Raw genomic sequence first — 14,075 nt, 5'->3', positions numbered from 1 at the left:
GAGACATACAGAGACGTACAGTTGCAGTTTGTCTCCAAGATCCGGCCGGGTTATTGTCCGCAACTTCTTGAAGTGCTATTTGACCTTCTCGAAAGCTTTCCTTTGCTCATCTCCCCATTCAAACTTCTTATTTCCCCTCAGGACTTTGAAGAATGGTAGGGTTTTTTCAGCGGACTTCGAGACGAATCAGGTTAGTGTCGCCATTTTTCCTATCAGCGATATCCCGGATGCTCTTCCGCTCCGGGAGGTCGCTGATGGCCTTAATCTTATCAGGGTTGGCATTAATCCCTCTCTCACTTACCATGAAGCCTAGGAACTTGCCGGACCTGACCCTAAATACGCACTTCTTAGGATTCAGCTTCATTTGGTGTTGTAAAAGAGTGGTGAATGTTTCCCCTAGGTCGACGACATGGCCTCCTCCGTAAGGCACTTCACGATACTATCATCGACATACACTTCCACATTCCGGCCTTTTTGGTTGCTCGAAGATCTTGTCTACCAGCTTCTGATAAGTAGTATCGACATTCTTAAGGCCGAAAGGCATAGCTTTGTAGGCTTATACCCTTGTGTTGTTGATGAAGGTCGCTTTGCTTCTACCGGATTCTAGTAGGCTGATCTGATGGTAACCAGAGAAGGCATCCATGAAACTCAGCAGAGCGTGGCCACTAGTGGAGTCTACCAATTGGTCGATCTTGGGTAAGGGCTAATAGTCCTTGGGACAGGCTTTATTGAGGTCGGTGAAATCTACGCACATCCGCCATGACCCATTGGCCTTCTTGACCATTACCACGTTGGTCAACCATTCCGGATAATCACAAGGTTCAATGAAATCTGCCGCTAGCAGTTTATCAACCTTTTCCTTGATGGCCATGTTCTATTCTGAAGAGAAGTTCCTCTTCTTTTGTTTTACCGGTCAGACGTCCTCGTTGACATTCAGCCTGTGGACCATAAATGTTGGGTCAATCCCCGACATCTCATCTGCAGAGAAGGCAAAGATGTCGGCATGGCCTCGCAAGAGGCTTATCAGGTTGATCTTGACCTCAGCCGCCAAGTCTGCCCCTATCTTCACTGTCCTTTTCGGCCTTTCCAGCTCAAGGCTTACTTCTTTTGTCTCACTTTCCGAACTAGGTCGCGGCTGGTCTGTCGGCCTTCCCTCGAAGTTCTCCATTGACAAATCTCTTTTGGCTTTGTTTTCTGTCCTGCGCCGTTTTCGTGCTGACGGTGGCGTCTCTGCCGGTCGCTTGTGATCAGAGTGCTTGAGAGCCGTCAGGTAACAGGCCCTGGCGGACTCTTGATTCCCCTTGATTTTCTCCGGCTTACCTTCGTTCGACGTGTAAATCATTATCAAATGGTAAGTAGAGACTACTGCTTGGGCATCATGGATCAACGATCGTCCAATGATGGCGTTGTAGGCAGTCGGCCCGTCGACGACTAGAAACTCCACCATCATGTCTCTGGAATAGGATCCTTCATCTATCTTCACCGGCAGTTTGATGGTTCCTTCCGGGACGACGGATGCCCCGGTAAATCCTATCACGAGATAAGAGACTGGATTCAAACATGATGCCTCGAGGCCCATTTTTTCAAACGTCTCTTTGTATAGTATGTTGGCGGAACTTCCGCCATCCACCAGTATGCGATGGCCTATTGCTGTAGAAATCTACAGAGATACTACCAGGGGGTCATCGTGGGGGTAGATGATTCCCTTGGCGTCCTATGACGTAAATGCTACAAACGGCATGCGTGGAGGTGCCGGCCACTGTGAGGTGTTATGATAGTTAACTTGGTGCCTAACCTCCTTCAGGCTAGATTTGGCACCATCTATGCTTCCTTCTCGTGTTGGCCCTCCTGAGATGACATGGATCTCGGTTATTCGTTCCTTCACCGACTTCCTATTGCCATTTTCATCCTCTCCAGACGAAGATTTCCTGTCCACTTGTGCGAGGTACTTCGTGAAGTATCCTCTGGTTATCAGATCTTCAATGTCGTCTTTCAGGTCCTTACAATCATCGGTGATATGACCATAATCCTTGTGGAACTCGCACCACTTTGATTCATCCGGGCCCTTATAATACATCTTTCTGAGCCGCTTCCACTTGTCGTCTTTCCTATGAAGCTCATATATCTCAGCTCGAGACAATGTCAGAGGTGTATAATTCCGATATTGGTCAGTTCACCTTTCTTGACCCTTCTTTACCGAATTACTCTCCTCCCTTCTTTCGGAGTTTTCCGACTTTTTATCTTTTTGGTACTTGTCTTCCCTGCGATCCTTCTCCTTTTCCTTCTCGTCCCCTGCCGGCCTCTTAGCAACTGCTGCCTTGTCGAACTCCTCTCCTCGGATGAAGTCATTCGCCTTTCTTAATACTTCCGTGAGGCTGGTCAGCTTTTTGTGGCCGAGGTAGCTTCTGAAAGCAGTCCCTTCTTTCAGACCCGTCATCAAGGCCAAGACTGCTACCTCCTACTGCAGGCTGGGGATGGTGACGGCTTCCGCATTGAATCACCCCACATAGTCCCTTAAGCTTTTAGAGTCTCCCTACTTGATGGACATCAGCTCGCCGGTAGTGTTTTCCCTGCCCTTGTTACTGACAAAGTGGGTAACAAACATGGATGTCAGCTGGCGGAAGTCGAAGACAGTTGCCGATCATATGCTCTTGAATCATGTTTGGCCAAGCCCAATTAGTGTAGAAGGGAACACCTTACACCATACCGAGTCGGTATCAATGTATAGTAGCATGTGTCCCTCATAAGCAGATATGTGATCCTCCAGATGAGTCTTGCCGTCATATTTGCATGTTGGCATTTTGATCTTCTCCATGGACTCCTGAAGGATGGCCGTGGAGAAAGGAGAGTTTCTCAGTGATACCGGTGCCCTATGCCTATATTCGCCTCCTTTTCTGGGTTGGTTTAACTGTTGGATCTCCGTCTCTTGCATCTCTTCTTCCTCCTTCTCCTCCTCAAACTACTCGGTAGGGTCTTGGAACCAGCCACCTGATCCTAGTCTTTCCGTCCATGTTCAACCTGGAAACCCGTCCCCAGTGATCGCATCTTTCTCACTGGGCTGTGGGCTCTGCTCAGGGGACGCTTGGCGAATGGACCGGTCGGTGGTGTCTGGCTAGCCATGGCCTGCAAGACCTCTGCAGCAATCCTAAGTTGTCTGGAGTGAACATGTGTTGGAGTGTCTCGAAGATGTTCGGTTGAGGGGTCTCAGCAGCCTTCTTCCCCTTATCAGTTGGTGATTTTGGCAATCCTACTGCTGGTACCAGGGTTGAGAAACTTGGAGGTGCCCTCCCTATGGGGATGTCGTTTTCATCAGTTTCCGGCATCCCAAAATTCTGATTAGGATCCATGAGAGTTGCTGGAAAAACTGTGGCTTAGACTCAAGAGTATAGTTCACCCCTCCTTCTAACGCCAATTGTTCCAGTATGGAATAAGTGGTAGGGTGCGAACCGGTATGTCTTTCGTATGTAAGCCGGTTTGGTTTCCTGCAAAAGAGAACACGTAAGCTAACCTCGAGAGTTGATCCGAGGAACTCCCCTCCGATGCTTAAGTCAGTAATGGATAAACCGGTAGCTCTCAAGTAGAGTATGATTGTGTTTGTGAACGTACCTCATGACTCAGATCAACGGGGTATTTATAAGAGCCGGTAAGAGTCCTTGTTCAAGTAGAACTCTGCTCCTATTGGTTGGACGCAGGTATATTCCTTTAGGATATACTTTTATCCTCTATTGATGTTTATCTTTAGGCCCGTAGGCGCATTTAGATCGAAACTGGATCAAGCTCAGGTCCATGGATAATGGTCCAGGGAGGGATAGCGTCTTGGTATCTTAATGGAACCGGTATGACGAAGTCAACGGTTCTGTAGTGAGTGTATTGACCATGACGATACATATCTGTCTAGGTGGTCGGTATGGAACTTAGTCAGCCCCCATACAGTAATATTGATGTAGCCATCCATCCTATGACCCACCACAACTAAAAGAAAATAGCAAACATCAATATTTGGCCCATTATATATATATGCTGAATTGGTGCCTGTATAATCTCATATCAAATAATCAAACTTCCAAGAGTGATTTGGTTTTGTTTTAGCCACTCTCGCTCACGGGAAAAGGAAAAAGAAGCTTTAAGTTAATTAGTTTATCACCAACACCAAATATCATAAGAAGTTTAAAGTTAAATAGTTTGTCACCAACACCAAATATCATGTCAGATGAGAAACATCACCACAGCTTGTTCAACCACCACAAGCATGATGAAGGAGACATAGATAAGCCAATAGACTATGAGAAAGAAGAGAAGAGCCACAAGAACAAAGAACACATGGGCGAGCTTGGTGCTGTTGCAGCCGGTGCTTTTGCTCTTGTAAGCCACTTCACTTTAATAATTGATGATTTTCATTATTTCATATGTTCAATTATTCCAAAAAAAAGAAATTTTCTTAAGATTAACCAATACTCGGTAATATACTTTACAACTTTAACCATTAATATTATTGAATAATTAATAAAAAAATAAAGCTAGTACTCTAAAAATACATTACGACCCCGTCAAAAAAAAAAAAAAAATACATTACGACAATTATGTAACATTTGACATAATTAATAATTTCCACTTTAAATATTAGTAAAAGACATGGTTATCCTAGAATATTCGAATAATGTCTCAAATTCAAGTATAACAAGTAAACAAACAAAGGAAGTAACACCTCTCAATCATAAGAATTCTAATATATGTTGCACTTTAGTTTCAGTTCTTTTTATTTATGTTTACTAATTTTATAATAAGTCTTTATAAAGAACATTTTCTTTTGAGTTTGTTTTCATTATTCTCTGTCCCGTTGATGAAAATATTATAGTGGAAGATAAAATTTGTATATATTGTCCATATATTATTTATGACTCCTACCCGTCTAAACCATCATCTATCCGGACTCTTCGGAGTAAGTTCCTTGGCTTGGACAGGACATTTAGGTCATGTCGCTATTTTCGGAGCCAGGCGTTCGATGGAATAATCAGAATATATCTTTTCATTTTGATGGGTCGCGGAAAGAAAGATACTTCAAATATTTTTCTATTTATTTTTTATCTATCATAAAAAGAGATAATTTCCTATTTTCTTTTTTACTTAATTTAGAAATTCCATAGGATATTCAATAAACAATAAAATAATAGGAAACTTGAAATGAAAGTTTTTTTCAAGCTTAAAATTAATTAGTGTACAAAAGAAGTTATTGTCCGCTCTTCTTTGTACAAATGAACTAATTGGTAATCCTTTGTTATTGAAAATTATGTCGTAGCATGAGAAGCACAAGGCAAAGAAAGACCCAGAACATGCTCACAAGCATAAAATCGAGGAAGAAATTGCGGCGGCAGCAGCTGTTGGGGCCGGTGGCTATGCCTTCCATGAACATCATGAGAAGAAGGAAGCCAAAGAAGAGAGAAAAGAGCATGAAGGAAAGCACCACCACCTCTTTTGAGCCGTTATAGTACCGTCCTATAATGCTCTACTTGTGTAATTTCTGTTTGAGTTCTCATACCGCTAGGTGTCATGTACTATATGCAGAATAAGTGAACATCTCTGTGGTCTGTGGTCTGTGGTCTGTGGTCTGTGGTCTGTGGTCTGTGTATGTACGTATTCGGTATTTGCAAGACATTGTGATGGCTTTGCTCGAGTAATCATGTTTGTGGACCAGTGGTACAACCACACTATATTGATTATGGGTTGGTTACTTATTGGATTATAACCAAAACGTGTATATAAATATATATATATATATATATATATATATATATATATATATATATATATATATATTATATATATATAAAGGAGGAACTTTTCGGGAGCATAGACCGCGCCACCTAGGATTGCCACGTCATCTTATTAATTTAGCATAGAGCGCGCCACCTAGGATTGCCACGTCATCTTATTAATTTAGAGATAATAAAATTAAGAGTTTGAGAGATAATAAAATTTGAAGTTTAGAGTTCAAGAGATAATAAAGAGTTTATCACTGTACTATAAATATGCATGCATGTTGAGATGATAAAAATTTAGAGAGAGATAATAAAATTTATAGTTTGAGAGATAAGAGTTTATTCACTCTACGGCTATGTCATCTTATTAATATTGAGATAATAAAATTTAGAGATAATAAAATTTAGACTTTGAGAGATAATATTTATTCCATACCTGAAGATGTTACTACCCAAATCCTTTGTCAATTCCTTTGTCAACTACCCATGAAATCTATCTCTCGATTTAATTGCGTTGCAAAAATACATTCATATCTTCTACAAGAGATAATAAAAATTTAGAGAGAGATAGTTTATCACTATACTATAAATATGCATGTTTAGCTAACAATTGACCATAAAATTAAAGAAAAGCAATTACAAAACTATAGCATACTATGATGGCCTCACATGAAGAATTAAATGAAAGTTTGGCAACGACATTGCAGATGTATTATAAATTCATTTTTCTTTACAACTGCCTTATTATGGAATTTCAATCAAAGAATTATAAAAAAGTTTACTATTAACTACTATTAACTTGATTTAGCCAAAAAAAAAAACTCAACTTGGTGTGATTTCTCGTGTCTAACTATTGGTGTGATGTTCTGTGACTTGCCAACTTTTGTTTACAATCTCTTCAATTTGCAGTGATCATCATCAAATTGTCATTAGTACGTCTATACGTGTGTATTTCATTAATAAAACTAATCTCCTATGAACGTTTCGAGAAGATTTCGTGAATAATAATAGTATTACTACCTGTTTATGTACTACAAAAGTAACAAATTATTTTATTCCTACATTATATATTATATACATAATTATTCATTATATTCTTTTCTATATATCTATATTTCAGTTCTTATTCTTTTCTCCGTGAACTTAGTTCTACTAAAACTAATTGGGAAATCAAGGTGCGCGTTTCTAGACTGTTTGACGTCACGAATCATAAAAAAGGCGGAAGTTTGATAAGTCTTGATATGGTCATGATTGATGAAGAGGGAGGAATTTTTACCATTAAAAATTTTGCGGTTAATCCCAACAAGGACATATTTCGTGTAATATCTACTTTATTTTATTTTTAAACTTTTTGGACATGAGATATCTACTTTATTATAGTGATATACTGATATGTTAGTTGACAATACCAGTCAACATGCCTTCACTTATTACTTATTAGAGATGGAAACAACCATTGCAATAGTAACTTTATATCAACTTTTCATAAATTTTATTAATAGATAATTTAAGATATTAAAGATAATCTAAAAATAAGGGTATAATGACAAATATTTTATCAATTCTTTTTCTATTACAATGCGTTTTCGCATGATTTTAAAGAAAATGAAAAAAAATGTGTAGTTTAGCATAGAGGTACTCCTTTAATTAACAAGAATAGGGGATAGGTAAATCCTTACTAAAGTAAGCGCAACTTTATGAGGCAATTTGATGATTTTATTAACATAAAGTAAAGGTAATATTCACAATTAAAATTGTTTTTTTTTTACTAAAAGTTGATTGGACCAAATAAATAACTAAAACTAATAATGTTAAGAAAAAATAACAAAAAAAAATATATAAAAAGCAACCCGTGCAACGCACGGGCTTCAAAACTAGTAACAATACATGCCAATTTACTTCATTTTCAATTTTCAGAAAACATATAAATATTATATACATATACGTACCAAAAATATATAACAAAATTTCCACTTCAACAATGGAAAAAACGAAAAAAAATTACTGAAGGTTTGAAATTTCAGAACGAAAAATGAAAATGGACGAAAATAAAATAAAAAACTAATCTAACTAAAAAAAACGTAAATTACATAAAATGGACGAAAATTACAAAAAAAAAAAAAAAAACTAGATCTAACTAAAAATATAAATTACAGAAAATGAACGAAAATTACAAAAAAAAAAAGATCTAACTAAAAAACGTAAATTACAGAAAATGAAAGAAAAAATGAACTACAAACTAGATCAGATTTTCGTTATATTTTCTAAAAATAAAAATCGTAAACCCTAATCAGAGATCAAAATCATAAAAAGAAAACTATAATTCAAATGCTAAAAATCGACATAAAGAACCCTAAAAGTTCACTTAAAGACTTGCCGGAAAGGACGAAAATAGAGGGGATGAAGAAAATCAGTTTTCTTCACTTGCGCAGCTTCGTTCGCCAAAAATGAATGGTTCGTGGCGGTTTGCGGTCGACGAAAACAACGAAGCCTCTCTTCATGGCGGTTTGCGGTCGACGAAAACAACGAAGCCTCTCTTCATGGCGGTTTGTGCAGCCTCTCTTCCAAGGAAACAACGAAGAATTGAGAGGGAACGAAGAGACGACGAGGAATTGAGAGGGGACTAAGAGACGATGATGGTGCGTAGATCGAAGAAAAGGATAGGGGAGGATGAAAAAGGGAATTGAGAGTGGGCGTTTGAGAGAGGAAGTTAGGGTTTCATGGGAGAAGAGAATGGGGTGTTAGGGTTTGTGGGTGTGAGGCTGAGACGAAGAGAGGAGAGAGGGAAGAGAATGGGGAGTTAGGGTTTGTGGGTGTGAGGCTAGGAGAGAAGAGGGTGAGTGAGAGAAATAATTGGCCACACATTTTTTTTAAATAGGAGAAATAGACAACAAAGAAAACGAGCCACAAGGGACTGGGCCCCGCATTTTTTCTAAAGAAAAAACAATGAAAATTTTATCCAGACTTGTGAACCGGATCAGAGTAAAAAAACGCATCAGTTTCTAAAATATGATGCGGTCCACAAAAGGACCACATCATATTGTCCTCCCAGCTTTCCCTCCCATTTTTTATGTTGATTTTCGGATGCGGTTTTACAAAAATCGAATTTGTTACTAAGTGACAGATAAGGTTTTTTCCACTAGTGATTAAAAATACTTAACTAATTTGCCAAAATTATTAACTGATTCACCAAAAATATTAACTGATATATCATGAATAGGGTCTAAGTGCTAAAGAACATTAACTAATCCACAACAATTAGTAACTAAAGATATGAAAGTGTTAACTAACTTTCGATTCACAAAAACAAGTGCTATGATACTTATATACACTAGAGGAGAAAATGCCAAATGCTACGGTGCAAAGGTTGTGGTTATTTGAAAAATGCAGCCTTTGAGAATAAAGAGCTGCGTATTTAGGTTAACCGCAACTAGGGATGGCAATGGGTCCTGGACCCGACCCAGACCCGCTAGGACCCGACCCATTTATAAGGGTCTGGGTCTAGAAATTTTAGACCCAATGGGTCCGGGTCGGGTCTGGGTCCCGAAGAGCGTGGGTCGGGTCTGGGTCCGGGTCCACATATGCTAGACCCAAACCCACCCCGCGGACCCATTTACATATTAGAAATTTTTTTTTTACCTAAACTCTAAAATTTTATGAGAGACATTAACTTTATAAGTTGTAACATTTTAATATTTTATCAGTTAATTCTTAAAATTTTATTTAGAGAATGCTTTAACCATGGATACAAGAACCTATATATATTAGGGGGAAAATTTTTAATTACATATATTTAAAAATGTGATGAAAACTTAAAACTAAGAAGGACCCATTTAGGACCCAGTAAGGACCCATGGACCCGCTAGACCCAGCGGGTCTGGGTCTGGGTCTAAAAATCTAGACCCAACGGGTTTGGGGCGGGTCTGGGTCTGTGAAAAATAAACGGGTCTGGGTCTGGGTCCAGGTGGACCCGACCCAGACCCGCCCCATTGCCATCCCTAACCGCAACCCTTAACCCACCCGCAAAAAATATATATATAATTGTTTTTGGATCATTTAGGACTAAAAAATAAAAAAAATATATAATTTTTAGGTCACAAGGGTTGCGGTTAAGGGGAAAACCGCTGCCCTTAACCCACCAAGGGCTACGGTTTTTGCCATGATTGCAGCCCCTAACGCGCTAAGGGATGCGGTTAAAAACTGCAGCCATTCCTAATTGCCAAGGGTTGCGGTCAAAAAACGCAGCCATTGGGTCCCTTTTAACCGCAACTCTTGAGCCCCTTTTGACTGCAACCCTTGGACTCCTTTTGACCGCAGCCATTGGGCTTTTTTCTTCTAGTGATATCAACGATACAACTAGAGTTCGCCATCTAGATTTCTACTCAAACAGAAAACTGATTTTAGTCATTAAAATAAACAAAGAAAATTTCTCAACCATCACATTACACATCCCTAAATAAAGTATCAATATCTACGCAAAAAATTCTTAACCAACACCAAAACAAAAATTGAAGCAAAATATAAAAGCGGGTCAAGAATAGAAAATGGAAGAAGAACAAAGAAAAGTAGAAGCAAAAGTAGAAAATGGAAAAAGATCTAGGTTGAAAATGGCAAAAACTTACTATAATGGGGAGTAAGAAAATGAGAGATATAGAGAAAGAAATGACCAGCTTCTAGAAATGAGAGTTAGTAGAAGAAAAAGGCATAGGTGAAAGAAAATATAAATTGATGGGAAATGTGATGGTTTTACTAGCATAACTAATTAATAGGTACAAGTGCTTAACTAATTCCACTGTTAACATTACATCAGTTGGTCTCACGTTAACACTAACGTAAGACCGTTTTTTTCAAGAATTTGTGAGTTGATAAAATAAAAATAGAGAGACAAAGTCAATAATGGAGTATGTCAACTCATCTTCCCAATCCTCATGACTAGCAATATTTGGAGTATGTGAATAAATTAATTAGTTTTATGAGCAGCATATAATGTTAATTAGTAATTCAACTTATCTAATTTGTCTTTTGCCAGCCAACAATCGAAAGAAAGATAAGGCACAACCGAAGTATAAACAGATGAATTAATCAAAATTAAAGGAACAATCATTGTCTATTGCAACAATAGAGTTGGCCTCAGTTTTTGAGAAAGTGAAAAAGGTTGGTACTTTAGCATAAAGGTATTCCTTTAATTAATTAGAGTATGAGAGCTAAATAAATCCTTAATCAAGTAAAAAAAACTTCACGGCCCAAAGTGAGTAATTAGTGATGATTATAGTAAGATAAAGTAAGGGTAATATTATCAACTAGTTGCTCATTATAAATCTTTGAAACAAAGGCAACTGTAAAAAAAAAAAAAAAAAAAAAAAAAAGGACATCCATATACAATATCCACATTCCTTAATACCACTAAGGCACTAATACAAGGACACAAATCACTTTGAAAAATCGTAGTAGCTAGCATAATGAAAAATATCCTGAACCAAATTAACATGTCATCCTCACAAACACAAATTATGTGGGGGTACAAACCGTGTGGGACAGCGACCATTATGCGAAATGAGCGCAGTTACCTATACTGCCTCTTTTTTTTCTTTAATCTTTGAAAATTTGGGTTAATTTGATCATATAGTATTATAAATAGGACTTGTATAAGACATTGATCAAACCATCCAATCATAAATCACATACATAATCCTACTACTAAGTCTTCTCTTTTATTTTACTTAGCAAAAACATCAAACATGTCGGAGCATCACCACCACCACGGGCTCTTCCATCACAAGAAGGATGATGAGGAGAAGCCCGTGGAGGCTGTGATCTACTCGGAGACCACCACCTATCCCGACACCGGGTACGGTGGTGGGTTCACAGAGACTACGACTGCTGTAATCACATCGGAGGAGCCTGAAATAAACTATGACAAGGAGGTGAGAAATCACAAGCATAAGGAGCACATGGGTGAGCTTGGTACTATTGCTGCTGGTGCCTTTGCTTTGGTATATTTCTTGCTCTCTGTTTATTCTTTGTTTTGCAAATTTTTGTACGAGATTGGTATAAAAAAAAATTAGGCGTACTTCGATTCACTATGTTTAGGATTCAAGAAACGGATTCAATTACTGATTCTTTTTCTTTTTATTTGGTTCAATTTCTCATCAATCCATTATCATTACTTAATGCTAATGAATTTGACCAATTTGTTACATTCGCCTTCCCCGAATAACAAAATCCATTACTTGGTGATAATGGTTTTTATTTATAGGATTGAACCAAACACTCAATAAAAGTAACCACATTTTTATTACTATTCCCCTCCTATATTTGTGTAAATTCTATTTCTACTCCATGTCTTGAACTAAATGAGGATATATTAGTATAGTAAATATGAGCTCTTCAATATTTTAGTATATAAAAATAACTCTCGTCTGAATTTTTGCCCTATTCAACTTGTTTATGTCGGAATTAACAAATCCCAATAATGTGGGGAGTAAATTAGTTTGAATTAAATTTCAACTGTAGACCATATATTGGGGACAATATTAGAATGAATTATATTTTCCAACTGTAGATCATTATAAAGATTCTTACATCCTTGCCACATTTTCTCCCCCAATTGTCAAATGTTGCCAATAAGATGCTACTTACCTAACAATATCATTATTTCACTATTTCTTACATTAATTTATCATAATGAAATTTTCTATAATGTGAAAAAAAGTTTACTATGATAAATAAGTGGTTTTAGTACATAATAATATTAATGTGGAGCAGGTCCACGCAAAATTAACTCTTGCAAAAGTGGGATATAATTTAATTAAGTTATTAATTAATTCAGTTGTAAAGAGATCGTTTTTTTTTTTCTTTGTTTGATGTTTGGCACTGGCTGAAATTTTGAAGTATTTTAATGAATTAACTTATTTCATGCTGGCATATGTTGAAAATTGCAGCATGAGAAGCACAAGGCGGAGAAAGACCCAGAACATGCTCACAAGCACAAGCTTGAGGAGCATCTTGCCACAGCCGCGGCTGTCGGTGCTGGTGGTTATGCCTTCCATGAGCACCATGAGAAGAAGGAAGCCAAGGAAGAGAAGAAAGAGCACGAAGGAAAGCACCACCACCACCTCTTTTAAGTATTATGTATCTACTCTTATCAATGAGCTATTTATATTTATATGATAATGGAGCACATTGTGTGCTCTAGGCTCCAGCAGTTTGTGTTTTCCTAGCTTTATGGCTTTGTGGGTGAGAGGATGGCATAATTTATATCCTTTTTCTCTTCGTATAGAGTTAATGTCTAATATATTGCTAATAACTTTCATCAAGCATGAGTTTGCTGCTTGTATACCACCTCTGTTCTATAAATTTTTCTTCGTTTTGCTTTGTGCTCTTTGTAATTAAAAAAGTATTTCACTCCCCTGCTCCATTATATGGGTCAAGTAACTCAAGTTGATATCCCATCTAAACTGAAAATTGAAAATAGGTGATGGCTCCCAAATTGTTCTTTTTAGCTTCATAACTGGTGTGTCGATGAAAATCTAATAGAAAAACATAAATTGTCAGAAAACCAGGTTGATCTTAATATTCGTCTAAAAGACTTCATTCATCCTAATAAAACTTGGGATATTGACAAACTAAAGCTCTTGCTGCCGGATTGCATTATTAATTCCATCAAAGGCATTCCTCTGCCGGTAAACCCCTTTCCGGATTGCATTATTAACTGGCTAGCTCATAATCTCTCACCAAGTCTAGAAAAATGGCCGCATCGTTGGATTTGGAAACTTGATATCCCACTTAAACTGAAAATTTTTATGTAGCAAATTTCTCACAACAATCTTGGGGTTACAGTTGTCCTTGCTAAGCGCAACATAATCCCTTTCAACCATTGTGCTATTTGTAACACTCACGAGGAATCTTTAGACCATCTTTTTGGGGGATGCCATCATCTCATCCCCCTTTGACAGCTTTCGGATCTAAAGGAGTGGATACCTCACACCTTACATTGGGCCACTCTTCTAAATACAGTGTCCAAAATCAGACATGATAAGTCCTCCACTATCAAATTTGTTTTCCTTATATATATGGAGTATCTGGAAGGAAAGAAATTATATTATCTTTCATGATGTTTCTCTCAATGTTTACAGAATTCTACTTAAAGCAAAAAAATTTATTTTCAAAATGGAATCTGAGGAATGTAGTGGACTTTTGCAACTCCTTTGGTTCCCCGTTTTCCCCTTCCTCCCTTCCACCATCCTCTTCGGTGTATCCTTCCTCCATCCTCGTCTCTTGGGAGCAACCTCCCACCTCCTTCTTCAAACTCGATCAACT

At 37.9% G+C, this 14,075-nt stretch overlaps 2 protein-coding genes across 2 annotated transcripts; both read left to right on the top strand.

Moving 5' to 3' along the window:
* Positions 1–4,042: 4,042 nt before the first annotated feature.
* On the top strand, positions 4,043–5,675 carry LOC104895990 (abscisic stress-ripening protein 2). Its single transcript, XM_010682652.4, has 2 exons — positions 4,043–4,362; positions 5,297–5,675. Exons 1-2 carry the CDS (start codon positions 4,204–4,206, stop codon positions 5,474–5,476), a joined length of 339 nt encoding a protein of 112 aa, XP_010680954.1. The 5' UTR covers positions 4,043–4,203; the 3' UTR covers positions 5,477–5,675.
* A 5,558-nt stretch (positions 5,676–11,233) lies between these two features.
* On the top strand, positions 11,234–13,130 carry LOC104895999 (abscisic stress-ripening protein 2). Its single transcript, XM_010682665.4, has 2 exons — positions 11,234–11,749; positions 12,698–13,130. Exons 1-2 carry the CDS (start codon positions 11,495–11,497, stop codon positions 12,878–12,880), a joined length of 438 nt encoding a protein of 145 aa, XP_010680967.1. The 5' UTR covers positions 11,234–11,494; the 3' UTR covers positions 12,881–13,130.
* Positions 13,131–14,075: the final 945 nt, after the last annotated feature.

Source organism: Beta vulgaris, chromosome 1 (assembly GCF_026745355.1).
Source record: "Beta vulgaris subsp. vulgaris cultivar EL10 chromosome 1, EL10.2, whole genome shotgun sequence".
NCBI classification, from domain to species: Eukaryota; Viridiplantae; Streptophyta; class Magnoliopsida; order Caryophyllales; family Amaranthaceae; genus Beta; species Beta vulgaris.
Note: the sequence above shows the minus strand (reverse complement) of the source record. Positions and strands in the feature narration are given on the sequence as shown.